General features: G+C 50.4%; 2 protein-coding genes across 4 annotated transcripts in view; both read left to right on the top strand.

Moving 5' to 3' along the window:
• CAMKK1 (calcium/calmodulin dependent protein kinase kinase 1) overlaps window positions 1-9,909 on the top strand; it is a 29,768-nt gene extending 19,859 nt beyond the window's left edge. The window contains exons 11-17 of one of the 2 annotated variants that reach the window (XR_011259812.1): window positions 142-195; window positions 918-991; window positions 2,842-2,929; window positions 3,132-3,260; window positions 5,485-5,588; window positions 7,842-9,627; window positions 9,670-9,909. Coding sequence is in view for 1 of the 2 variants with exons in the window: in XM_069603147.1 (XP_069459248.1) it covers window positions 142-195; window positions 918-991; window positions 2,842-2,929; window positions 3,132-3,260; window positions 5,485-5,588; window positions 7,842-7,914 (522 nt within the window). In the remaining variant the exon portion in view is untranslated. Of the gene's footprint in view, window positions 1-141; window positions 196-917; window positions 992-2,841; window positions 2,930-3,131; window positions 3,261-5,484; window positions 5,589-7,841 lie in introns of both variants that reach the window. The other variant, XM_069603147.1, reaches the window with a different exon arrangement.
• Window positions 9,910-15,007: 5,098 nt separating this feature from the next.
• The window catches only part of NCBP3 (nuclear cap binding subunit 3), a 28,978-nt gene continuing 17,032 nt past the window's right edge, over window positions 15,008-26,953 (top strand). Inside the window, exons 1-4 of one of the 2 annotated variants that reach the window (XM_069603142.1) lie at window positions 15,008-15,293; window positions 17,244-17,309; window positions 19,184-19,289; window positions 26,750-26,875. In XM_069603142.1, coding sequence (XP_069459243.1) covers window positions 15,117-15,293; window positions 17,244-17,309; window positions 19,184-19,289; window positions 26,750-26,875 — 475 coding nt within the window. In that variant the 5' untranslated portion in view covers window positions 15,008-15,116. The remainder of the gene's footprint in view (window positions 15,294-17,243; window positions 17,310-19,183; window positions 19,290-26,749; window positions 26,876-26,953) is intronic. The other variant, XM_069603143.1, reaches the window with a different exon arrangement.

The raw sequence follows: 26,953 nt of genomic DNA, 5'->3' as shown, positions 1-26,953 counted from the left end.
GGCCTGGGGGTGTTTGTTGAGTGGATGCATGACTGGGGAAGGAGGCCTCCAGCTTGCCCTCTCCCATGGCCCACTGGATCTGGATGAGCAAGGGGTGCGTCTGTTCCTTTTAGGGGCCTGATGTGCACTGTTTCTTTCTAGGCCTTGGACGTGTGGGCTACAGGGGTCACGCTGTACTGCTTCGTCTATGGGAAGGTGAGTGCTGGGTGGGCTGGCAGGGCTGGGGCCGGCCCACACCCCTGGCACCATGGGCTGGGCGAGCTGAGCCAGAATGCATGATAGATGTAGGCTGTGCCTTTGTGTCCTGAAGTAAAGTGACTTTGAAAGAGCCCACTCAGCTCAGAAATGACGGAAGGAAAAGGGGTGTTTCTGTTTTTCTCATGTCCCTTTGTCCCCTTGAGGGGATGGATTCATGTGCGGGAGTCCTGGGTCAGCAGACCTCCCGTGGAGGCTGGACGGTGGTCTTGCCACCACTCCGGCCTGAGTGCTCCCTGTCCTTCTATCCGTCGGTGCCATTCATTCATTCGCAAATTCACTCAGTCCTTCATTCTTTTAACAAATTGTCCTTGACACCTGCTCTGAGTTAGGCCAGACACCCGACCTTGACATGGCCGAGATCCCTGTCCAGAGGTGTTCCCACAGCAGGGACCATGCTGAGCCACAGGACGGAATCTCAGGGAGCACGTTCCCAAACCTTAGGCCCCGGCTGTGCAGGCCTTGCTGCGAGTGGCTGTTACCCTGGCAGGCGCACAGCTCCTGGTTCCCTCCATGACACGTTCATTCAGTCCTCGTTTGTTGGGCATCTCCTGTGGGCCAGGCCCTGATGAGGCCCCCCAACCCGCATCTCGGGAGGAGCCCAGAGCTGCCCCCAGTAGGCTGAGGCGCTGGGCCCGCATCCTTTGTCTCTCCCCTCGCAGTGCCCGTTCATCGACGATTACATCCTGGCCCTGCACCGCAAGATCAAGAACGAGGCCGTCGTGTTCCCTGAGGAGTGAGTTGTCCAGTTGTCCACCACAGGCCCCGCCCACCCCCAGGGAGGCCTGTCTGAGTCTTAGCAGAGCTTTTGTCCTTCCAGGGCCCCGCCCCAGCCTGCTGACCTGGAGGTGGGGGTGCTGCTCCCTGGGAGCAGATAGGGGGAGATGTGAGAGGGTCGCAGACACCTGGGTCGGATCTCCTTGTACAGACAGGAACTCAGTCAGGAGTGGGGCAGGGATGACCCCAGGCTACATGTTCATCTGCTCCTTCACTGAAGGCCTCCATGAGATCAGTGACATCACCCCCACGTAGACCCTGCACCCACAGGGAACTTCCACCTTCTCCACACAGGGTTGGGGGGGGGGCTTCATGACGCCAGTGCATTCCCCCATTTCACAGATGGAAAAGTGGAGTCTCAGTGGGCCTTGGACTTGAAGCCACTCCTTCCGCCTTCCCCCTTTGCAACTGAGGTCTCTGAGCCCAAGGGGACTGTTTGGAGAGGCCCCTGTGCTCATTCACGGTTCTGATAAAGATGCTGGTTACCACGGCAGCTGGCCTGTGGACCCTAGTGCTTCACATTTTAGGGCCCTTTTGCTCAGAGTGCCCCAGGCAGGTCAGAAACCAACCTGGGAGCTGTCCTCCGTGCTCCTACCCTCTCTCACCCAAAACTTCCTGTCTGGCTCCAGGCCTTGGTGAGGCCACCACTTGCATTTCTTCTGGCTCCGTTGCCAAGTGCAGCTCCTACCTGGTTCAGTCCTCCGCCTCGTCCAACCACCACAGTCAGGCAGAGTGACCCTATAAAGCGCAGCACATCTCACCCTATCTCCTGCTTCAAGAATAGGCGCGCCCTGACCCGGGCATTCAAGGACCCCCGCGTCCCACCCCCTGTTCACCCACCACATGGCTCCCCGCCCACCAGCTGCACCCCTCACAGCACTGGCTTCGGTCCCTTTCCTCTGACTGCTGGTCTTCTCGCTCTTCCTCCTGCTGTGTATCCTCCCCAGCCCAGGAGTTTTAAAAGGGATTAGGAATCTAGGCCAGCAGAGGGAGCCAAGGTCATAGTCCTAAGAGTAGGTTCCTTCTGCCAAGAGTTTAAGTAGCAGTGAAGCCTGCAGCCTGGGCAGAGCCCTGCGCCCGTCCCCACGAGCCTCAGCCTTGCCTGCACTCTTGGTGCGGGGGTCGGGGCGGTAGGGGTGAGGTGGGGTGATGCGGGCCTTGGTTTCCTTCTCTGTCCAGTGAGTATCCTCCCTGGCTGCCTCCCTGGTGGAGGAAAGGATAAGATGGGGGTGGGGTGAGTGGGGCTGAGGCCCCTGGAGTCTCATAAAGCGACTCTTCTCACATTATCCTCATCATCTCTGCCCTCTGCAGGCGGCTGTCCAACACCCACGGGAGCTTGTTAATGTGTCTGTGACCTCTGCCCCCTGAGGGTGACTGTTTTATGTTATACTCAGGGCAGAAGGCTATCCGTACCCTTGTTCTGAAACTCTCTCCTTCCACCTTGGTGCCTCAGGGGCGTCCCTCCTGTCCTGCTCTCTGAGACCTGAGGGTCAGCAGCGTTTCTGCCCTGTGTGTGGGCGCTCAGTCATGTCTGACTCTTTGTGACCCCATGGACTGTAGCCCGCCAGGCTCCTCTGTCCATGGAATCTTCCAGGAATACTGGAATGGGTTGCCATTTCTTACTGCGGGGGATCTTCCTGACTCAGGAATCGAACCCGCGTCTCTGGCATCTCCTACATTGGCAGGCGGGTTCTTTACCACTGAGCCATGTGTCAATTCAGGGAAGCCCGGAGCAGGGTAGGGTGGAGAGGTGGGAAGGAAAGGACCTTCAGCTGTCTCTCCCTCGTCTCCTTCCTTCCTCTTCTTTAGGCCAAAGGTCAGCGAAGAGCTCAAGGACTTAATCCTGAAGATGCTAGACAAGAACCCTGAAACGAGAATTGGGGTGCCAGACATCAAGGTTGGGAACCAGAGGGGCTGGGCCGCAGAATGCAGGCCTTGGCTCCCCCATTTGGGGAACCTTACACTGGAGGCATGTGTGTGCTGGGTTGGGGCTTGTGGCCTTTGGACCCTCAAGGGGACTGCTGGTGGAATGCCCGGGTCCTTTGCTGGCAAGTGTCTATCACTGGTGGCCCTGACCCTCCCTATCCTCTCCTCCACAGTTGCACCCCTGGGTGACCAAGAATGGGGAGGAGCCCCTTCCCTCGGAGGAGGAGCACTGCAGCATGGTGGAGGTGACGGAGGAGGAGGTGAAGAACTCGGTCAGGCTCATACCCAGCTGGACCACAGTGGTGAGTGGATGGGGGCAGAAGGCGCCAACTCCTGGGAGGGCCTGGCGGCGGGTGTGGGCACCACCTGAGACTTGCTCCTGGCTGGGCCCTATGACGGGACCGACGGCTTCCTGGTTGGCCAGCCTCGTTGCTGGGCCCGAGGCCACTGCTTCACTGCAGACCCATGGGAACAAGGTCACGCTATTCAGTCTCATGGTAGAGAGACTAGGAGGCGTGGTGAGGAGAGTGAATGATTTAAATATACTGGCCCTTGCTGAGTGTCAACATTCACGACGACTGGAGAAGCATTTCCTTCCTTCCTTCCTAAGGTTTATTGAACTTCTGCTATTTTCCAGGCACTGGACTAGGTGCCAAGGACATGACAGGGGAAAGGCCTCGGATGCCTTTGATTTGGAGAAGTGACCCCGGGACCCCCGCACGTCAGGCAGACACCACCTGTGTGCTCCCCCCACTCTCCTGTCAAGTTTTAGATTTTCTCATCCTCCTCTGGACATCTTCCACCTTAACAGTTGGAAGTTATTAACATAGTCCCTGATGGCCATCTGTTGTTTTTTTTTTTTGGTGGTGGTGGGGGGGCATGCAGAGGACACTGAGAGTCATGGCCTGCCCTGTGCTGAGGTTTCGTGGTGAGTCAGGGTGAGCACAATGCCAGGAGAGCGAGCTGGGGCCTGTGCTGGGGGTGGGGTCTGGTCTGTGCACTTCATGCCTCCCTATTGGGTCCAGGCCCAGCTAGGGCCAGCAGGCTAAAGGTCCCTGCACTCCACAGAGCTCCGGGGCTGTATGGAGTCCCTGGAATTAGCAGCTCCCATAGTGTTCTTGCCTGGAGAATCCCAGGGACGGGGGAGCCTGGTGGGCTGCGGTCTATGGGGTCGCATAGAGTCGGACACGACTGAAGTGACTTAGCAGCAGCAGCAGCATAGTGTCCATACTGCCACATCCCTGGTCTTAGCTACCATCATCTCTCTCTTGAACCAGTGGAATTGCCTCCCAGCTTGTACCCCTGATTCCACCCTTGCCCCGCCCCCTACAGTAAATGCTCAGCTCAGCAGCCAGGGTGGTCTGGTGACCAGGTCAGGTCACTTCTCAGCTCAGACCCTGCATGGCCTGCCTGTCCCCCCTTTCCCTGGCAACCTCCTCTCTTCCCTTCATTCTCTTGGTTCCAAACATGCACCACGGAAGCTGCTGCCCCAGTGCCTTTGAACATCCTTTCCCTCTGACTGGGACACTCCAGCCCCAGTGTCCACAGAGCCGCTTCCTCACTCCCTCCAGGTCATCATTCCAGAGTCATCTTGTCGTGAGACGAGACCCTTCCCGGCCCCCTTATCAAAAATTCCATCCTCTTTGTCATACTTTATCCCCCTTCCTTGTTTTATTTTTTCCACCTGAGCCCTTGCCACTAATGAACATATGTTCTACTTATCTGTCTTATTTATTGCCTGTCTCTGCAACTAGAATATTAGCTCCATGCTGCTGCTGCTGCTGCTAAGTCGCATCAGTTGTGTCCAACTCTGTGCGACCCCACAGACGGCAGCCCACCAGGCTCCTCCGTCCCTGGGATTTTCCAGGCAAGAACACTGGAGTGGGTTGCCATTGCCTTCTCCAATAAGCTCCAAGAGGGCAAGAATATTTGACTCAGTGTGCCCCCTGGGCCTAGAATAGTGTCTGGCATATGTAGGCGCTCAATATAATACTTGCTGATAGAAAGAAGGAAGGAAGAGATGAAGGCAGCCTTGGGTCTATGCACATGTGTGAGAGTTTGTGTGCACGTGGGCAGGGGAGATGGAGCTGTCCTTATAGCGGGAGGAGGGACAAAGTCACAGAGCCAGGGATAGGGGCCTGTCCCCTGTCGATATCCCCCCACACCACTGCGCAGCCCAGGACAGCCTCTCTTCCACTCCATCCTTCCTGCGCAGCCAGAAGGCATTTCCTTATTGCACTTCCTGTGCCCTCGGCCTGGTGTTCCAGACCCTTCCTGGTCTGCTACTGGCCTTGGTGTCCCCCACGCACCAGGCTCCTCACCGTTTCCAGAATCTACCCTCAACCACCTTCCCTCCATGCTCTTGCCCTTTCCTCTGCTTGGGATGCTCCTCCTGGTCCTGCCCCAGGAAAGGGAACCTCAACAGAGCCACCCAGCCACCTCCCCGTCTGGAAGCCAGAGTGGAGGCTGCCTGTGTGTCTGGGAACCTGGGGGCCTGTGTTCCTCATGCTGACGCGTCCTCCCCAGATCCTGGTTAAGTCCATGCTGAGAAAGCGTTCCTTTGGCAACCCATTCGAGCCCCAGGCACGGAGGGAAGAGCGATCCATGTCCGCCCCAGGAAGCTTACTGTCGTAAGTACTGGTGGGCTGAGGCCTGCCAGGCGCTCCCTGGGGTGGGGTGGGGGCTGTGGCTGTCACTCTGAGCATCACCAGGCTGAGCCCCAAGCCTGGGGATTCAGCCAGGCCTCACAGCAGGGCCCCGCCTGCACCTGCGTTCTCAGCCCCTGGCAGCCTAGTTGAGGTTTCCAGACAGGCCTCAGGTTGGCTCTTTGTAGAAGCCTGGCTTGTCTTGGAGGCGGGGACTGCCTCTTCTTGGTCTGGGCGTGTTCGCTGCTTTTCTGAGTGGCCTGTGCAATCTCTGATTGTTGCTGAGGCTGTGCGCCCAGTCAGCACTTTGTAAATGCTTATCCAGCAAGTAAGGACAGGCTGGCCAATGACAATGATGGGCCAGGAAAGAGGAACCCCTGTGGCTGCAGGCTCCCTCCTGAGAGCCAGCCCTGTGCATTCACCACCTCCTGGGAGAGGACCGAAAAGCAGTTCCCCAAAACTCCGTGAGCCCTGTCCTCAGCACTTCCGCCTTCTTCCACTGAAATAAAAGTCCATTTGGGGTGCTGGCGAGCCCTGCTGGAGTGCAGAGACCCTCAGGGAGAAGGCAGTGAGGGGTCCTGGGCCTTGGGGAGCACGCCTTCTCTGAAGAACATGTGGGGAGGCACAGCCCCTCCTCCCCGCAGCCCCTTCACAGGCTACAGGGAGGCGTGCTCCCCAGGAAGGTGAACAGCAGCCACCGTCCATGTACCTCAGCCTCCCAGGAAGGGGCATTTCGCCTGTGCCATCCAGCGGCCCAGATGTTGGTTTTGTTCGTGTAAGACCACCCTCTTGTAAGTGGGCTCTTCAGACTATTGAGTCCCATCATTGTGGACGAGCTGGTGTCTGCTCCCTGACAGAGGTTTCTCACCCTCAGGGAGGTTCCTGTACTAACCTCGTGCCCTCCTCTTGACAAAGGAGGGTTGCGGGGGGTGCCTGGGAAAGGCTTTGACTGTCCTGAGCTTATTGCTTGTTCCCATGAAGTGGCCAGGCCGGGGAGACGGAGTCCTTGGCCTCCTCTGGATCTGCAGGCCACAATGCTGGAATTGGGTTTCGTGTAGGGGACCATATATCTACCATCCAAATGGAGCCACTTTTGAGAGTGAAAGAGCAAGCTATTGCTAATTATGCCTGGACAGCCAACAGAACTAAGACCAGAGACGCAAACCTGGACATCTGGTCTCTAGCTAAGTGCCTATGACTCAGCGCCCCCTGGTGGTGGGACAGGCCAGTCACAGGCTAAGGATGCATCCAGCCCAGGTCAGTGACTGGCACAGGGCTGAACGCCAAGGGTACAACCGAGCAAGGCAGCCGTTGTTCTTTTATGGATACGTTAGTAGGGAGACAGGTCAGTTCCTTCATCTGGACTGTGAGAGGATGGGGCTTAACACTTCCTAGCTATAAAATTCTAACTCTGTGACACAGGCTTCCCCAGTGGCTTAGTGGTAAAGAATCTGCCTGCAATGCAGGAGCTGCAGGAGACACAGGTTCAGTCCCTGGGCTGGGAAGATCCCCTGGAGAAGGACATGGCAACCTATTCCAGTATTCTTGCCTGGATAAGCCCATGGATAGAGGAGCCTGGTGGGCTATGGTGCATGGGGTCTCAAAGAGTTGGACAAGACTGAAACAGCTTAGCATGTACACATGTCACAGGTTTAGTTTTGAAAAGCAGGTTTTACCCCATCAGAGTCCCAACATTTATCCTTGACTGACTGTGTTCTTTATGCTTTGGGATAACTCTATAGTAGAATTAAATGGGATGGATCCTTTTTAAAGATATCAAAACTCATTTATTAATCTTTTTTTTTTTAAGGCCCTGGCACGGGGTTGTTGGGGGGGGGGGTTGGTGATATCAGGATGATAACAAGAATCTACTGAATATGGGACAGAATCCCAAGGCTGATGGGTAGAATCTATCCTGTGAACAAACAAAAAGCAAAACCAAAGCCCTTCTACTCTGGACCATGGAGCCTGAGCCAGGCCATATCTGGCAAGGCTCCACAAGTCAGGGTGGGAAGTCTAGACTTCCTTTCCAAGCAATAGGGAGCCATGGAGGGTTGTGGGCTGAGACTATGGGTGGGGGAACCAGCAAGGGACCACAATGCAGGGTGGCGAGACTGAGATGAGCTTGGGGGATTTGAGAGATGTGGATAAAAAGGCCTATGAGTGTGTATGAGCGTGTCCTCCTGCATGTATGTTCTGACCTCTGAGGTCCCTCTGCCCCTGGTGTCCCCTGAACAGGAAAGACGGGTTTGGCGAAGGAGGCAAAAGCCCAGAGCTGCCCGGCGTCCAAGAAGACGAGGCTGCGTCCTGAGCCCCCCGCATGCGCCCAGGGCCGCCCGGCAGCACGCTCATCCCGCGCCTCCAAAGGCCCACCGCCCTCATGCCAACAGCCGCCCCTGCCGGCAGGGGGCTGAGGACTGTGGCCCCTCTCCCGGCCCTCCTCCCCCGTCTGCATGACCTCCGCGCGCACGTGTCCAGGGACAGGATCGGAATGTGTGTCACCTGGGGTGTAGGGGGTGGGTAAGGGCTCCCACAACGCCTTTCTCTTCGTCCTGGCTCTCCCTGGCGGGACTCATCCTTTGGGGAAGCTCGGTGCCCGTGGTGCCTTAGAAACCCAGCCCGGCCGGTTGGCAAGGCCCAGGGGCAGGAGGCAGGAAACCAAGGCGGCGAGCGGGAAGCCTGCAGAGGCCAGGTGGGCGTGGCTCAGCGGCCGCACGCTCAAGGAGGGGCTCACGCTGCCCACCTCAGGGGGGCGCTGTCGGAGCCCGTGTCTGCGGAGAACACTGGCGTGGAGGCTCTGAGTCCTTGGTGGGTAGTCCTGGGCTTCGCTGGGGCTGGGGCCAATGTTGGAGAATCCAGATTCGGTTTTCGTTATCTTTTGTTTGTCATCTGGTGGGGAGCCAGGTGCACAGCCCTGCTTGGGAACGCCTAATGAGCTGTGGGTGGTCCCCAGCGTGCCCACCATTGCTTGGCCACCAAGTGGATTGGACTGACCGTGTTTCAGCCCTCTCCGCAGAAGGGGCCAAGTTGAGGCTTTGAGCAGAGAGGCCTGAACCAAGAGCGTCACTCTTCCCTGCCTCTCCCTCTCTCCCGCGGTGGCTCCCTAGAGCTGCGGCTGCAGAAAGACACCAGGGCTGACATTGACCGAGGGCCCTGGGCTCACAGGCCTGTGGCCTTGCAGATGGTAAAGTCACAGAAATCAGATCATCAGTCCTGCGAGGGCCTCCCCATCTGGCCCCAGAAGCTGCCCTCACATTCCAGCGCCCAAAGGACCAACTGCCCAGGTTGGAGGCTGCGCTAGAGACCTAACCCTGGTGGGGTGTGCACGCAGGCAGTTGCCCACGGAGAGGTGGGCCTTTCGTTACTGCCTCACCCCGGCAGTCGTCATCCCGCCTGCTCAGAGCTGGAGCTGACTTCTCTCTGGGATCAGTGCCTGGCTGGCGGCTCGGCCTTGGACTGACCAAATGCTCAAGAGACTGACCCCCTGAAGGAAAATAAAGCAGGACTCAGATGCCTGCCCTGAATACATGAGCCAAACAAGGGATTTCAGTCACCTGCACTGGGTTCGTGTGGCAGGAGTGATCTGTTGAGAGGAAAGAAGGCGGGGCTGGAGGAACGGTGCCTCCCGCTTGTTCTCTGTGCCTGTGGGTGTGCGTCGCTCTCCGCACACGCGCCCGTGTGTGCCCATCTGCTGCACACAGCATGTCTTGCACTGGCACATGCATCTGTAATATACTTTCTATGTTTATTTAAGGCTCTGAGCAGAATGCGGCCCGTTGTCACTGGGTCCATGTCTCTCCCTGCTCCTTTGCACTAAGTCATTGCAACCCAGGGCTTAAACGATGATTTGGTACTGTTCTTCAGAACACTTTTATGGAGTTCATGAGAGACCATTCACAGAGCAGCATGTTTTCCTTCAGCATCTGTGTGCTGGGACCTGGAGGGTAGGGGTTTCAAGGGCACCCCACCAGCACCTTGCAGGCTCACAGTGGGCTTAGCTTCACTGGGGCCCAGCTTCTTTGGGGTGGGCCCAGCTTCATTGGAGGTGGGCCCAGCTTCATTGGAGGTGGGCCCAGCTTCATTGGGGTGGGTCTAGCTTCATTGGGGGTAGGCCCAGCTTCATTGGGGTTGACCCAACTTCTTCCTAGTGGGCCCATATTCACCCCATTGCCGAGGGTTTTGGTTGGCATCATTGTTTCTGAATGTAGCACAAGGGATGGATAAACTCCATAAGAGTGTTTTAAAAATTAACTTCCCAGGAAGTGAGTTAAAATCAATAAAAGCCCTTTCTTGAGTTAAAAAAAAACAGACTTGTATGTACATTTTCTGCATCTGGATGTGCTCTTTCTCACCAGCTGGCTTTGCTAACTTTTCTGCAGGGGTCTGAGTAGGAAAACAGGGGGAGGAACTCTTGAGTGTGGAGGAGGCTGGAGGGCTGGAGGGAGGGGTGATTGGGAAGGCAGCTCCTTCCCACTACGATATCGCCAATGCTGCACCAAAAGCATTGATTTGAAGAGTGAGGGGCTACAGTTCAGGATGTGGCTCAGTCTCCTTGGTGGGTCCTGTGGCTCCTGCTTGGAAAGAACAGGGTGTTTGGGAGCCCGTTGGCAGCCTCTAAGGACATCCTGCCTGTTTCATGGAGGCCCGGGGAGGCCAAAGTCTGCTCCTGGGCAGCCAGTGCTACTCCTTATGGGGCTCAAGTCCCAGGTGGGCTCTCACAGGAGTCCCTGTGACACAGGCCAGTGTCCTCCTGGTGCCCCTTAGCCTCGGGCCCTGGTACCAGCTTTTTGGCTTCCTTTGTAGCTCAGGTGGTAAAGAATCCATCTGCAATGCAGGTGACGTGGGTTCGATCCCTGGGTTAGGAAGATCCCCTGGAGAAGGGAAAGGCTACCCACTCCAGTATTCTGGCCTGGAGAATTGCATGGACTCTACAGTCCCTGGGGTCGGAAAGAGTAGGACATGACTGAGCAACTGTCACCAGCGTTTTGGACCCAGCAGCTCTCCTCTCGAGGAGGCCTCTCCATAGCCATGATGAGAACAGTCATCACTGGGGTACCTCCCTGGTGGTCCAGTGGTCAAGGCTGCCCCTCCTAATGCAGAGGGTGTGGGTTCGATCCCTGTTCAGGGAGCTAGATCCCACAAGCCACAACTAAGAGTTCACATTGCCACAGCTAAGACCTGGGGCAGCCAATGCATATTTTTTTAGAAAATGATCTACTCCGTCCCTCAATTGTGGACCCACCGTCTCTCACTTCCTCACTGGTCTCTGGCCGTGATCAATGCTCCAGTCCATCCTCTTACAAGCACCCAGGGATCTTTGGGCACCCACCTAGCCACACCCACCCCTCTCAGAACCCTTCTGAGCTCCCTACAGCGCTCAGCCTGGGGTTTGAGGCCATTTCCATCAGCCCTGAAGGCCTCCCTGTATGCTCTCCTGACCCGTGCCCCACGCACCCCCTCTCCAGCCACTCCTTGCTCCCCATGGCTCCTCAGACTCACCCTTAGACTCACTTCTCCCGGATGTGGCCATCCCCCATCCCTGCCTTTGCTCATCACTGTTGGTCCCACCCTCCAAGGCCTATTCTGCGGTTGGAAAAATCCTCAGGCTGGTTCCTCCCCAGCGCTGGTCACCAAATCTCCTGCCTGGGTCTGACAGTCCAGTTTGTCATGAGTTCCAGGAGCTTTAAATTGGACCGTGATGTCATTTCGCCATGAGGACAACCACTCTATGTGGCATACTAAGGTCAGGAAACAGGCTCAGAGTCACACTCGTGAGTTAGGGAAGAGCCAGGCTAGAGCCCAGGTCTCCTGCCCCTACCCCCACCCAGGTCTTCCCATGTCAGCTGTCAGGAAAACCAAGAGCCCTGCACACCAGCAAGAACTAGGAAAAATCAGAGATCGGGGTTGCACTTCCAGGCCTAACCACAGGGTGGAGGTGAGTCCAGGCCACGGTGCCCAGCTGAAGGCTTGGGGCAAGTCCGAGCTTTACCCTGGAAGGTCCTGATTTTTTGCAGAGAATGTCTTTGGGCTCGGAATTCCACAGGCACTGTGCCTGGTCTCTCCTCCCCCAACCTCTGTTATCCTATATGGTCTCAGCCCGAAGGAGAAGAGGATTGGGTGGTCAGGGCCACTGAGAGGCCCAGTATTCCCAGGGAACATCCAGACACATACTGGGACCGATATAAACAGTTTACAGGTTCTAGAATCACTCCCCTAAACACAGACTGGCACATCCACATAACCGCCCCTCAGGCAAACAAGCAGACCCATCTATGGGGCTTCCTCCTGGGCCCCTGGGGTTCCATGAGGGAGGCCAGGGAACAATGTGGTGGGTGGTACTGGGCCCTAGGAGTCAACTGGGGCCCAGAAGGAGACCTGGAGGAGCTTGGAGGAGCCTGTCCTCTGTCCCACCTGTAGAACAAAGCCCTGGTCGCTCCCTGCACTGCATCAGCCTCCTGATGGTCTAGGTGTCCATGGCTTAAATGACCACTTCCTGTCCCTGTCCCTTCCTGCACACACACACACCCCTGGATCTGCCCCCTGGGGTGTCAGACACATCCATTTTTCCAGCTAGGATGACCCAGGGAAAAAAGTCTGAGTCCTCTCACTCTCCAGAGCAGCTGACAGTTTATCATTAGCCCGTGCCAGCTTTGTGGTCAACTTCCTTGCCCTTCCCATCTTGCCTTCCCTGCCTAGACCCCCACCATCTCCAAGTCACCTCCTCCAGGAAGCTTTCCCTGGTCCACTCTCCCAGAGGCACCCTTGGCATGTGGTCTGGTGTCTGGTCCATCTCCTACAAGACTGGAAGCAGGGCTCAGGCATTGCAGCCTTGTCCACTGACTGTGTCACTCCCTGATCTGCCGTGGTGAAGACCATTCAAAAAGTATCTTTCAACTGAATCACAAGAACAGGGCCTCCCTCCCACCCATCTCCCACTTCGGGAATCCCATTCTCTCCACCTGATCCCTAGGAAGCTCCTTCTCTGGCCTGTATATCTCTGGCCTTTGCTGGTCATCACCTCCCGCTCCTCAGCCTTCTAACTAGCTCAGGTCTCCCCTTAACCATTACCCAATTTCTACTCTGTTGGCTCTCTGAAGGCTGCTGCTTCATACTCCCAGGCATTCAAAAAGAACCCCTTTTGCCTTCTCGCTCAAACACCCTCTGCACAGGCTCCGTCTTCCCTCTTGCTGCCTGGTTCACTCTGCCCCGTCCCCAGCAGGGCTGGTCACTGCTTGGCCTAGTCACAGCACATGCTCTTGGCTGATACTCTGCACTGACAGCCTGTTGACCCACTGGTCTTTTGGTCTCAAGACCCACCCCCTTGGCCCAGGCACAGGTCCACACTGAAGGAATGATCTCACAACAATAAGGAACCAAAACATGGGAAGGACTTGGTTAAATTTCTCTACCCTCAGTCTCCGCCAGGTCCAGGGGATCAGCCTTGAGGTGAGGAGCTTTCCCAGGAGAGGATCCACATATTCTCAGGCACTCTGGTCTTCTTTCAGCTAATCTTGCCAACTTCCACCTACCTTCCTGAGAAACTACACCCCAAAAGGGAGAGAGGGCTCCCAGCTGTGGTTTGCCCTCTCCCATTCTCAGTTCAGCCTAAACAGCAGTTATCAATGTGGCTACATGCTAGAATTTCCTAGGTAGCTTTTTTTCTTTTAATTATTTAAAATTTTTATTTATTTACTTGGCTGTGCCAGGTCTCATTTATGGCACAAGGCATCTTCCTTGCAACATACGAGCTCTAGTTCCCTGACCAGGGATCAAACCCAGGCCCCCTGTATTGGGAGTGCAGAGTCTTAACCACTGGACCATCAGGAAGTCCCTCCCAGGGAGCTTTTGAAAAATCATCCATCCCTAGAGATTCTGATTTAATTGGTCTGGGATGTAATCTGGGTGTCGAGGTTTTGTTGTTGTTTTAACAAACAGACTTTAGTTTTTAAAACAGTTTGAGGTTGACAGAGAAATTGAGTAGAAAGTACAGAGTCCCATACACCCTCTGACCCCAGCCCTGACCCAATTTCCCCTGCTAGTAATCTTGCCTTAATGTGGTACACTTGTTATAACAGATGAGATAATATCGATACATTATTATTAACTAAAGTCCACAGTTTACTGTGGGGTTCACTTTTTGATTTGCACATTCTGTGAGTTTTGAAAAATGTATGTCATGCATCCACCATTACAGTTTCATACAGAAGAGTTTCACTGTCCTAAGAATTCCTTGTATACTTGTTTATCCCCCACCCCACCACCACCACCTCCCCTCCCCGCCATCTCCCCCAGTGCTTGGCAATCACTTCTCTTTTTTTTACTGGACTCAGTACATAATCCTTTCAGCATCTAGATGGTTTAAATTTTTTTAAATTATTTTAGAAATTAAGATAAAATTGGCATATCCCATTATATAGGTTTAAGGTGCATGACGTTGATCTACTTGTATTGCAATAAGATTGCCATTGCAACAGGAGCTAACACCTCTGTCTTGTTACATAATTATTCTTTCTTTTCTTGAGAGGAATAGAGTAGCTTTGTTACTTTTCCAGCCAAAGGGGGGACACAGTAGGCAAGTACCTCAAGAACTGTGCCCCCCTTCCCTGGTGAGTAGGGAGAGGTTACATAATCATTTTTGTTGTTCAGTCGATCAGTCCTGTCTGATTCTTTGTGAACCCATGGACTGCAGCATGCCAGGCTTCCCTGTCCTTCACCGTCTCCTGGAGCTTGCTCAAACTTATGTCCACTGAGTTGGTGATGCCATCCAACCATCTCATCCTCTGTCATCCCCTTCTCCTACTGCCTTCAACCTTTCCCAGCATCATGGTCTTTTCTAATGAGTCGGCTCTTTGCATCAGGTGGCCAAAGTATTGAAGTTTCAGCTTCAGCGTCAGTCTTTCCAATGAATATTCAGGGTTGATTTCCTTTGGGATTGACTGGTTTGATCTCCATGCAGTCCAAGGGACTCTCAAGAGTCTTCTTCAGCACCACAGTTCAAAAGCATCACTTCTTTGGCGCTCAGCCTTCTTTATAGTCCAACTCTCACATCCATGCATGACTAATGGAAAAACCGTAACTTTGACTAGATGGACCTTTGTCGGCAAAGTGATGTCTCTGCTTTTTAATACCTGTTTAGGTTTGTCATAGCTTTTCTTCCAAGGAGCAAGCGTCTTTTAATTTCGTGGCTGCAGTCACAATCCGCAGTGATTTTGGAGCCCAAGAAAATAAAACCTGTCACTGTTTCCAATTTTCCCCCATCTATTTGCCCAGGCACCGTTCCCTCCATCAGGCCCTGCCCCGGTTTTCCAGTCGGTCCCGCCTCTTCTTCACCAGACACAGCTCCAACCGGCCCCGCGTCCCTCCTGCCACCAGGGGACGCCAGCGCCTAAGAAGGCTTTCTGGCCGCAGAAGGTGACGCTCTAGGTAGCGGCGGCTGCTCCGTGGCCAGTAGCAGCGACGCTCTAGCCCTCAGTGTGCCGGGCGGGCTCTCAGTGGTGCGGCCGGCGGGAGGCGATGGCGGCCGTACGGGGCCTGCGAGTGTCGGTGAAGGCGGAGGCCCCCGCGGGGCCGGCCTTGGGGCTCCCGTCGCCTGAAGCGGGTTTGGACCGAGGCGAACCGGAGCCCATGGAGGTGGAGGAGGGCGAACTAGAGGTCGTGCCGGTTCGGCGCTCGCTGAAAGAACTGATCCCGGTACGGGCGGGGGGCGGGGGCGAGGAGGAGGTCGCAGAGCGAGTGTCCCGCGCTCGAGCGAGCCGGAAGGGGAGGCGGCCGGGGCGGAGGGGAAGTCTGGGGAGGGGGGCACCGGGGCGAGCGCCCGGGGGGCGGGGGCGCCAGACTGGAGCAGAGTCGGAGGAGCGAGAGAAAGGACGCCCGGGCGCCCGGAAATGGGTGTTAAGGGGGCTTGAGGAGGAGGGGTCGGAGAAATTGGGGTGGTAGCTGAGGACACCCCTTTCGCTGCCCCTCCGAGCCGCTCTGTGCAAGAGGACGAGTGAGGAGGGTTAGGGCTTGTCTGGGGGGTGCGGTTTGAGATAAAGAGGGAGCCCCCCCGGGCGGGGACACAACCTCGAGCGGCCCAGAGGAACTGTCGGGGAGCGGGGCGCGGGCATCCTGCTCCGGTTTAGCTGGTGTTTGTTAACCAGAGCACCCGCGGTTTCCCTCGGGAGGGCTGGGCTGGTCAGCTGCAGAAACTCAGTGTTTCTGTTGTGACCTGAGGGTCATCTCGTCCCCGCGCGCCTCCACTGCTACACCGTGCCTCCAGCATCTCACCCTTCGGGGAATCAGAACATCAGCGAGCCAGCAGTGGTCCTTGGTCCCTCTCTTCTGTCACAGTAGGATGAGGAGAGGTGTTTTGCTTGTGGTTTGGTGGCCTGATGTTCCTAGGGCTGGTCTCAGGCCTGCGTGGCTCTTCTTGTGTATTGGTACTTAATTTCTCATCTGACCTGGTCCACTTTTTTGCCACATGTCTGCAAGTGTTGATTTTAAACTGAAATCATGGAAGAAGGTTTTTAAAAAATGTAGGAGCACTACAGATTGTAAATTATAATGACTCTATCAACAACAGTTAACATAGTGGTTTACATGTTATCATTTAAATATCAAGGAAGTTGAGAAGTAGATGTTGTCATCCCTTCATTCATTCCGTTGGACGTGTGCTGTTGTATCCCTAACACTTTGTGGCAGGCACAGTCCTAGCCACTTGATCAAGATCAAGGTCAGACTCTGTCCTGGAGTTTATGTTCCAGTTGGGGGCCACAAGTTAACCAATAATTTCCCACAGTGGTGAATGCTGTGGAGAGAATAAAACACGTTAATGGGGTGGAAGAGTGCAGAGGGAAGCTGTGGAGAGCAGGAAGCAGAATGCCACGGGATCACCAGGAAAGTCCTCTGAGATAGTGACATTTCAGCTGGACCCTAAGTGACAGAAAGGAGCCAGCCATGTGCAGATCTGGAAGAGTTTGTTCCCAGCAGGGGCAACTTAGTAAACCCAGAGTCTCTGAGATGGGAACAAGATTGTTTTATTGGAGGAACAGAAAGTTCCGTAGCACAAGTGGGAGAGCAGTAAAAGAGGTCAGAAAGGTAGGCAGATGCCGCAGAAGAAACCTAGGTCCAGAGAACCCAGGGGGCTTGTACAGTGTCTTGTAACCAGCGAAGCTTAGAGCTGTGATTTGAGTCCCCCGGCTGCCGAGTCTCATCCTGTTTCATTGCACAGTGTAGTGTTTTCCCCAGAAGGTCGAGGTGAACCTGGACTTTCTGCATTTCAGTGAAGACTTGTGCCCCATCTGGTGGCCTGGCACAATGAATTTGTCCAGTCTGAGCCGGGGAGATGAGTGACTGTACCTCACCGTGGATATTTCTCATGAATGCCTTTGGATTTTCATTTACACGGATACCTTCAGTAGATGGAATTACTTTAGGTTGTGGACAGGCAGGCTCTGATTTAGAAAAAGCTTCTTGGTAGAGTGGTTGATTGCTACCATGGAGTCACTGGGACAGGCTTCCTCATAATAAAGGGCTGTCAGGGTAGGGAACAGATTGCTGAAAAGAAGACTATCCAGAAGGAATGGGTTGTCAGGCTGTTGTTTATCGTGTGCTTGTCCTCAGTTGCCTGTTAGCATTTCTCACCCATCCCCTTGGTGTTAGGACACAAGCAGAAGATATGAAAACAAGGCTGGCAGCTTCATCACCGGAATTGATGTCACCTCCAAGGTAAGATACACCATGATTCATTTATTCATTTTGAGAAGCGGTTGAACTTAATGAGCAAGTCCCTAGGACTTGTAGAACAGCAGTTATTCTTTACCACCTTTTTTTGTTGTTGGATTAAGCCTTTTTAAGTTTATATTTTGTGTTTCACAATGATGCCTGAGAACATTCAGGCAGCATTTGTGTTTTCTTGAATCCATGAGAAGATAAAAATCACTAGACGCCTGTGCTTAACCATGTCCAAGAAAAAGTTCTGTGTGTTCCTTTTACATACATATTTATTTGGCTGTGTCACGTCTTAGTTGTGGCACGTGGGATCTCCTGTTGCCGAGCACAGGCTTAGTTGCCCCGCAGCATGTGGGATCTTAGTTCCCTGGCCAGGAGTAGAACCTGGGTCCCCTGCATTGGCAGGTGGATGTCCCTATCCATTTTTTAAAAAAATGTGTAAACTGTTTCCACTTTAAATGAAGCAAAGCATAAAAGTGTCTGGCACATAGTAGGCCTTTAGTAAATGTCTTTATTCCTCACTGATTGAGGCCTAGAAAAATAGCCTTTCATGACTATGTGGCTAAACTTCGAAGGCCAAGTGGACTGAATTGTTTTCACTGCCTGGGAGTATTGCCTGTTATCTGGTGATAGCTGTTACTAGATTACCAGCTTCATTGCAGCTCTTCACAGAACCAGACATTATTTTCCTTACAATCAGTACTTATTTGTTGCTTTAATTGGTGTTGATATTCAGCTTAAACATTCTTTCTGATTTTAATGTGTGCCATTTAAAGAGTTGAATTAAAACTCTGAATAAATAAAACGGTGTTACTATATTGGATGTATGAAAGCAAAAATAAAAATAAGTATGTCATGCTTATTTTTTTGTGTTTTATCTGGGTCTCAATCTGTCTCAGATTGCTTAAAGGCAAAAAGAAAGAACTGATCATCTTTTTTGACAGGAAAATAGAATGAAGTGAAGGTGTTTTCTTACTGAAACTGAAAAAGCAGTATGCAGTCCTGTTCTTAAGCCTACACAATTTACCATTATTTGAAACAAATATATAGTGGAAAGGGTGGTAGCCAAGAATTGGTACTTTGGTTCTTACCAAAGGAAGGTAAACTAGTTGTTTCCAGTGGGAAGACTTCAGTGGAGAAAATTAACATAACTATTGGGAAATAACAGAAGTGTTGCTGCCTTACCAATCCCCAGAAGCTTTCTATAGTCAGACCTTCAATTAGTGTGGCAAAGTCAATATACAATTAGTGAAGGTTCCAAAGAGCTATCAGAAACCCACAGTTGTACCTGGGTATATTTTAGCTCTTGGGGAAAAAAAAAATTAGGAAGCTGATTATTTGGTTTTTCAGAAAGCATCAGTGCTTCTTTTCACTTCAAGATAAAAACTGGCAATTCTGTGGACACAAGTTTAGAATAGAGGAGAGAGTTTCTTGGCTTCAGTGTTATTTTTAAACACAAAAAAAGCTTTAGGGAGTGGACTGCTCAGGCAGACATAACGTGATAGGTGTGATTACCATGCACACAGACGATGTGAAATGGGGGCGGTGGTGGGGCTTCTAGAAATAGCGCTTAGAAGATCTGCCCCTTGCCAGCTGAAGTGCCCCTGGCAAACATTTTAGCTTTTTTGTGCCCTGGTTTCTGCACAGATACATTGATAGGCACTGAGTCGTCCTCGAGATGACGACAGATTGCAGCACTGCTAGCGCCCACTCTGCCAGCCATTGCCAATACCCTGTTCATTGCAACAATGAGGCAAGGCACAGTGTTGTTCATACCTTCTGAGTTGCTTGTCGCCAGTGTATCACGTGATGTTTGTGATTTAACTCTCCTCCACATTTCACTTCTTTGGCTTTTTTTCTGCACCTTCTAGGAAGCGATTGAAAAGAAGGAGCAGCGAGCCAAGCGCTTCCATTTTCGATCAGAAGTAAATCTTGCCCAAAGAAATGTAGCCTTGGACCGAGACATGATGAAGAAAGGTACAGGGTGTTTGGGGGGAGTTTTCCGCAGTTTCCTTGCCACGGCCTTGTGCTTCTGGCCTCACCTCACGTGGAACTTGTGAATTCGCCGCTTCTGAGGTGGCCTGTTAGCGATGAGCTGCGTTAGCTGTGTCTCAGTGTTTTGTGTATGTGTGTGTGTGTATGTATTCATTTGGCTGTGTCAGAACTTCAGGATACTGTCTAAGGAGCCCCAGAGAACCTCATGGAGTTGGTGGCAGATCGGCAATTAGAACTGTGGCTCTGTGGGACTCTTACTCATTTTCTGCTTTATTGTAGAAGTGTTCACTTTTCTTTGCCTTTAAATGTAGCAGGAGTGTATCGCAGTGAGACTCTTTTAGAGGAGTCAGATTGGTGAGGGATACCGTTAATACTTCTGTTGATCCAGGTTTGTGATTTTACTTTATTTTTGTGTTTTATTAAGGTTAAGTATTTTGCTTCCTGAAACTCACCCTGAATTCTTAAATATGATAACCTACCCCAGATTTTGAAGACAGTTTATAAATAGAAGGGAAAATTATTGCTTCCCTTTTCGTGAGTTCACAGCCATGTTTATTATCCCGTAAATGCAAATGATCTGCCTTTGTTGTATTTGCAAATTGGAGACTTCGAGAAGGGCTTTAATAGGCAGCCATCTGAAGGCACGTTAAAGGTCTGTGCTCTGCTGTATGAGTTTCTCTAGGTTTGCCTATTTGATAAAAACATGTTGAATGAATGGAAGAGTAGCTACTATTTGTTGGGAACTTGCTCTCTTATGAGGCGCTGTGTTAGCACATTACATATTTGTTTCGTACTCGTTTCTCACAACAACCCCACGAGGAATATATTTTTATCCCTAGTTTACAAAGAAGGAAACAGGCTCAAAGAAATTAAATACATGCGCAGGTTTACACAACTAGTAAAAGTGGAGTCAGGATTAGAACTCAGATTTATCTGACCCTAAAGCCTTGCTTTTAACTGTTTGCTCTGTTGCCTTACAATGTATAACATGATAGCAGAGACCCAGGCCGCCTCAGTCCTTCCCAGTGGTCAGAGTAGCTCAACTCTGGATGCTACTTCACTGTTTTTCTTCTGCATCGTGTTCAATTTGGAAACATGACCTTGCTTGCCTCGCAGGCTAGGTTTCCAGGCATCTGCTCGAGTGGTTGTCTGTTTCAGGAAAAGTCCTGTGAAGGCCAGGGCCAGCTGTGCAGCTGGTCGTTCGTGTGCCCGCACACTGGACCCACACAGACGTCTGAGGCCTCTCCCCCAGCCCCACCTTGGACGCACCGTGGTTTCACACCGCGCCTGTTCACTTCTAGTCCTGGGCGCGTCCCGTGTGGCATCTTGCCTCCGATCTCGTTCGTGCCTGTCACCCTGCTGATTCGTCTTTCCTCGTCCCACACTTTGTCTGGTTCAGATGCCACGCCCTCTGCAGCGTCCCTAACTACCCTCGTCAGTCTCTCTTCCCACCTGTGCTGGGGCTCTTCTGAGCCCGGAGCCCTCCTGGGGTCCAGTCTCAGTTCCTTAGTGAATGTGGGGGAGTTAGTGAACCTTTTTAGGTTTCGTTTTCTTTGTTCATAAAATGGGAATATGATACCCTCCTGAATAGGACCTCTTCTTTTGGGGTTAAATTTTAATTAAAAAAAAAATGCTTTTTGAAAAACAGTCTTGATCTCATGATTCTGAAGATACTCATAAAAGACCGTAGATCTCCCTAAACTATCAGTGGCTCATTACAACCTGTTTTTGGCCCAGAAGGCAGCATGGCTTCAGACTGTGTTCTTGAACTCCAGATAACCCTGCTGCCTTTCACAGATCGATTTAGAGTAGGGGGTAGGTTTGGATAAATCTCAGAGTTACTATTTTTTCATCTCCCCTGGTAATTCTGTTGTACAGTCGGGGTTAACTGTACCCTAAGAGCGTGGATTCTGAAGCCTGACTGTCTATATTCAAATCTTGACTTGTCACCTTCTAACTGTGATCTTAGGCAAGTTATTTAGCCTGTAAGAACCTCAGTATCTTCATCTGGAAAGTCAGGTTAACTTAGTTCTTACAGGGTTGTTGGGAGGTTCTAACAAAATGTTAGGATTCCTAGAGTGGTGCCTGGCACATAGTAAATGTTAGTTATTATTATTATCTGGCATTCTCCATCTTCCAGACAGCCATTTAAGTGGCCCAGCCTCTTGTGAGAATGGGGACATTGGAATAAACATCTCGATTCCTGCAGCCACAGTAAGGTACCGGGTTATTTCTTCTTATTAACATCAACAGTGATGAAATATACCATTCTATAAGTGCTCCCCATGTGGCAGTCACTCTGCTGTGTGGTTAATGTACCCTTTCAGCAACCCCATTGCAGGGAAAGTTTTATCATTTCTGTTTTACTGGTGGGGAAAGGAAGATGCTGAGAAGTTGAGAAACTTGCCCAAGGTCCCACAGGGAGTAAGTAGCAAGGGTGACTTAGAAGGCTGGTCTGACTGAAGCCTGTGTTCCTGACGTCTCTGCTCGTTTCAGGGATGCAGTGTGCTAGACCAGTCTGTATTGAATGACCTGCTACTCTTGAGTGACTGGGTGTTAAGCAGCTTGGATCTTTTTATCTCCAAGGTCAATGCCCTCATGGTTGGAAGGGACCTTAAGAGTCATCTGGGTCCCATTTCTGGCCCTGTGCTGCAGGCCTTTAGGCAAAGTTCCCAACAGTCTGTGGCCTCTGCCTGAACAGTTCTTAGTGGTGGCATGAGAGCTATTTATGAAGCGGTCAGTCTTGTTTTTGGATACATCTTCATGTTGAAAACAAATTGCTTTCTAGTAATTTCTATCTGTTAGTTACTGCATAACTCTTAGAAGAACATTAAGTCATTTCCTCGTTCACACAGTAACTCTGCAGGTGAAGGAATGGACAGCCTGTGCCCTGGACTCTCTCAAGTGACAAGGCTTTGTGGTCTCCCTCCTTTAGAGCCTGCTCAGTTTCTTGCTGTGCTTCACCAGGCGAGGTGCAGATTCCAGATTTGCTTGGATTTGTGGAGTGCTTGGCAGGACTCTGACCATGGTGTCTGTCCTGGCCGCTTCGTAGTAGTCACCTTCTAGCCAACCAGAGCACCAGTTCTTTCCCCCAGGAACTGCACCTGTTGAAAGAGTCTTTCTTATTGTGTCCTTTAAAAACTTGCCTTTTTATTTGTCCTTATTAAGTTCCATCGTGATTTCAAGACTCCGTTTCCACCTGTGGAGTTACGTTCGTTTTAATTCTGCCCTTCAACATTTTAGCTACGCTCCCCACTTTGGTATGGCTTCTGCATGTTCATCCAGTTGTTGGTAGACATCTAACAGGATAATCCCATGTCATGCCGTGACACACAGATCCATGAATGTTAGTCTTATTCTGTTCTCTGGCCCGTCTCCTGTTTTATTGTCGTGGGGATCTAGCTTACGTGCCTTAATAAACTTGAGGTAGAATACCATCTGTGGTCTTCTTTGAATTTCTTGGCCTGCTAATCCAGTCAAAAAAGAGAAGAGGTCAGCTGGCTTGCTGCTTGGCCTATCATTTCCTATGGGAAAGACTTGGTTTCTTAAGGGATCAGAGATTCTGTCTAAGCTGTATTTTAAACATTTCTGAGAATGACAGTCTTTTTGATCTGTTTGGGAATTTCTCTTTTCTTCTTTTATGAAAGTCAGTATGGGATCAGTCCTTAAAGTTTAAGGTACCTTGCTCCTTCCCTGCAGTAATCTTAGAGATTATTACCCGATTGTGAAATCACTGCTTCGTGTTTTAGTCAGTATAATAGGGTATAACTCTAAACTAGATGGTTTGAATCTGTTAAAACTATTCCTTGGGGACTTCCCTGTCAGTCCAGCGATTAAGACTGTGTTGCCAGTGCAGGGAGCATGGGTTCGATCCCTCCTCAGGGAACTAAGATCCCATATGCCACAGGACAAGGCCAAAAGATTAAAAAAAAAAAAAACTATTTCTAAAGCCCTTGTTACCTGTCTTGGGTTTTGGTTCTTACTTAATGATAGGTGCTGCTGTCCGTTAGTACTGTAGCAAAATTGATCAACAGTCCTGCCCTTTTTCCTGCATCATCTTCCCAAAGCAGTGTTGCTCCAAACACTTGTAAATAAAACCAACCATCAGCATTTTTGTTGAGCCTGTTGGCTCTGGACTATAACCTTTTCTTCTTTAGATGTTAAACAGACAGTTCATGTCCACCAAAAAACATTTGGAGAGTGAAGTAAGAAGAAAGGTTGCGCACAGTCCGCCGCCCAAACCCAGTCACTGTCAGCATTTTGCGGGTTTCCTTCTAATCTCTTCTGAGTGTGGACTTTATTTTTGTTTCCCCTTGTAGTCACGCTGCTTTCTTTCTCTTCACGTGACAGTCTGTCATCGGCACTTTGTGTTGCTTCAGAGCCTGACACAGTTTTTCAGATTCTTACATCTATTCTCTTATATTTGTTAATTTGCCCTTTATCCGTCTCCCATATGTGTTCTTTGGCAAGTCATGCTCAGCTAAGCTTTGCTGCTTTCTCTTTTCTTGGGATCACCTCTCATACTCTGAGTTACTGTATTTAGTGTCTTCCAGGTTTTTTAATCCTTCTGATCTTAGGCTTGGACTGACTACTACTTCTTTGGATTTTCAGAAATCTGCTTTCCTAAAAACTTGAGTTTTGTGTACTGTGCTTAGTTGCTCAGTCATGTCTGACTCTTTGTGACCCCACGGACTGTAGCCTGCCAGGCTCTTTTGTCCATGGGAATTCCCCAGGCAAGAATACTGGGTGGTTGCCACATGCCCTCCTCCAGGGGATCTTCCCAACCCAGGGATCGAATTCAGGACTCCCGCACTGCAGGCAGATTCTTGACTGTCTGAGCCACCGTAGAGCCCTTTGTGTACCGCTGCCTGTCAGTAATTGGGATCTTCCCTGTTGGAAGGGAAGATGGTTCCCTTACCCCCTTGCTTGTAGTCAGCACTTGGTGAATACCCAGTTCTCATTCCCCAGTTCATCTGTTTACTGCCACCTCAGCAGTTAGTCCTTGCTCATCAGCTGGGCCTAAATCTAGGTGCTGTCTTTGTTGCTTTGTTTTATTTTAAGCAGTGACATTGTCAGCAAGGTGACGAAGTGTTGACATTCTGCTTTGGCAGACTTCCATCGTATCTTGAGCTTGTCTCACATATGATTAAATCCTTCTTTGTATCAGCATCTTCAAGATTTTTTTCTCTTGCTCCTTAGTCTGTTTCCTCTTCCTTCACCAGGAGCTCTCCTTGTTGTTTGTTACCTTCTTCAGAACCAGCTCTTTACTTCTCCTAGGATTTTTTTCTTCCAAAATCATGGCACTTAGTTTGAAGAACTGAGAAAGTTCCCTGGGCTACCCCTTCAGTTTCCCACCCTGCATGTTAGAGTCACTCTGCGTGGCCAGTGTGGCTTCCATCTCATTTGGGTCTCTGCTTGTGTTTCTTTTTTTTTTTTTTTTTAATATTTATTTATGTATTTGTTTGACTATTCCAGGTGTTAGTTGCACCATGCAAACTCTTACTGAGGCATGTTGGATCTAATTCCCTGACCAGGGATCAGTCCTTCCCCCCCGCATTGGGAGTGTGGAGTCTTAGCTCCTGGATCACCAGAGAAGCCCTTCTGCTCATTGTTGTACTGCTGGGCACTAATAAGGATTAGTGCTAGGATTCATAAATCTTGATGTCTCTGTTTTCATGAATCTGAGTTGGCAGAAAGATACTTACCCAATTTATTCTGGCCACATTGAATGGCTCCCATTAAACCTATCTTTTACTCTTCAAAATGACACACAAAAAAAGGAATTTTTATCTGGAAGTGTTCACATGTATTTTGGATTTGTTTTAAATAAAATATATGACATACAAAAGCATCCTTAGGAGTCGTGGATGTTGAATTCTTGACAGAACTGCTTTGGAGAAGCCGGGGAGAGAAGGGATACAGAGAGCTTACACAGGTCCTGGTATTATATGTAACGTTTTATTTGCCTCACATCGTTTTAAGAATTTAAGCATAAAGCTAGGTGGTGGATCTAAGGTATTTTTAAAAATATCTTTTCTTTGTTAATGTATTTGCATATATATTTCACAATTAAAAAGATTAAATAATGTGCTTCAAGTGTTTACTAAAAAAGTTAACACACAGTTCTGGTAATGCTGGGGTTCCTTTTGACCACAGCCTTCAACCTTTCTTCCTTCCTAGAGGTAAGAGCTATTATCAGTGTGGATGGAATTATTCCAGCCTTTTTATTTGTGTAAATAAATATGTACCTTTCGAAAATATATGGTGATATTTATGTTTTTTTAATGTATGTATTTTTCTGCATCTTTTTTTTCACTCGGTAATGTGTCTTAGAATCGTTCCATGGTATGTGATAAATTATCTCTGTTTTTAACTGCTTGCTTACTGTCCTGTGACTATCATATGGATAAACCATGATTCGTTTGATATGGATAAGCCATAATTTATTACTTTGATAGCTACTGGGTTATTAAGATAGTGCTGCAACGAACATCTTTGTGTGAGCCACTCTGTGAACCCATGTGTTAGGACGGATATTGAAGAGAATTCCTAAGCCTATTAATTCATTTGTAATAGGTACTCTGATTTGCCCTTCAGAGTGGCTGTGCCAGTTCACACTTCCACCAGCAGAGGCAGTGGCTCATTCTGCCACTAACCGATGCTAAAACACTTAAGTTAAACATCTGGTCAGTGGAAACTGATAATCTTAAGGTGGATTTTCCTGATTAGTAGTAAGGCCAGCCATCTCTTGACGTGTTTATTGGCCTTTCCTCTTTCTTTCTGTGTGAACTGCCTGCTCCTGTCCTTTGCCCATTTCCATTTGGGACTGTCATTTTCCTACTGGTTTGTAGGATTTCTTTACTTCAGTTTCACACTTTGCTTGACATCCGAGGGCAGTGTCTCTTCTTCTTTTCAGAACTGTCTGGACTAACACGCATTTCTCTTTGACATACCTTTAAAAAATGTTAGAGTCAGTTTATCAAGTTCAGTGTATAATCCTGTTGCATTTGATATTCCTTTAATTACTACAGGTCATTTTGAGGAGAAGGTATCATGTATATTATGAGCACCACCTGTTTAATCTTTCTCAGCCTAATAAGCCCATTCTGAATTAAGTCATTTGTTTAATGCTCTTGTTGTGTGATAAAAACTTAAAGTTTGCCTTGCTGTCAAGTCTTATTTTCTCTTGAAATAATTGTCATCTCTTTCAGCATATTCTGTTTTTTTTGCCATGTGACATGGGGGATCTTAGTTCCCTGGCCAGGGATGGGACCTGTACCCCCCTGCAGTAGAAGCACAGAGTCCTAACCACTGGACTGCTGGGGAAGTCCCAGTGCATTTCTCTTTAAAATTATTATCTGAACTGTCATAAAGGGGTATTGGTGGGCTGTGCAGCAGCAGGTAGGAAATTCTCTCATCTTTTCTGTGTCCTGTTTTCCTAGCAATCCCCAAAGTGAGACTGGAGACAATCTACATTTGCGGAGTAGATGAGATGAGCACCCAGGATGTCTTTTCCTATTTTAAAGAATATCCTCCAGCTCATATCGAGTGGTTGGATGATACCTCCTGTAAGTACCCCCAAAGTGTTCTGTTGAATGTGCTTTTGTATATGATTGAAAAAGAATTCTTGCCATCTCAAATGGTGA

The sequence above is a fragment of the Ovis canadensis genome, chromosome 11, assembly GCF_042477335.2.
Source record: "Ovis canadensis isolate MfBH-ARS-UI-01 breed Bighorn chromosome 11, ARS-UI_OviCan_v2, whole genome shotgun sequence".
In the NCBI taxonomy this organism is placed as follows: domain Eukaryota; kingdom Metazoa; phylum Chordata; class Mammalia; order Artiodactyla; family Bovidae; genus Ovis; species Ovis canadensis.
This window is presented reverse-complemented; position numbering and strand designations above follow the sequence as displayed.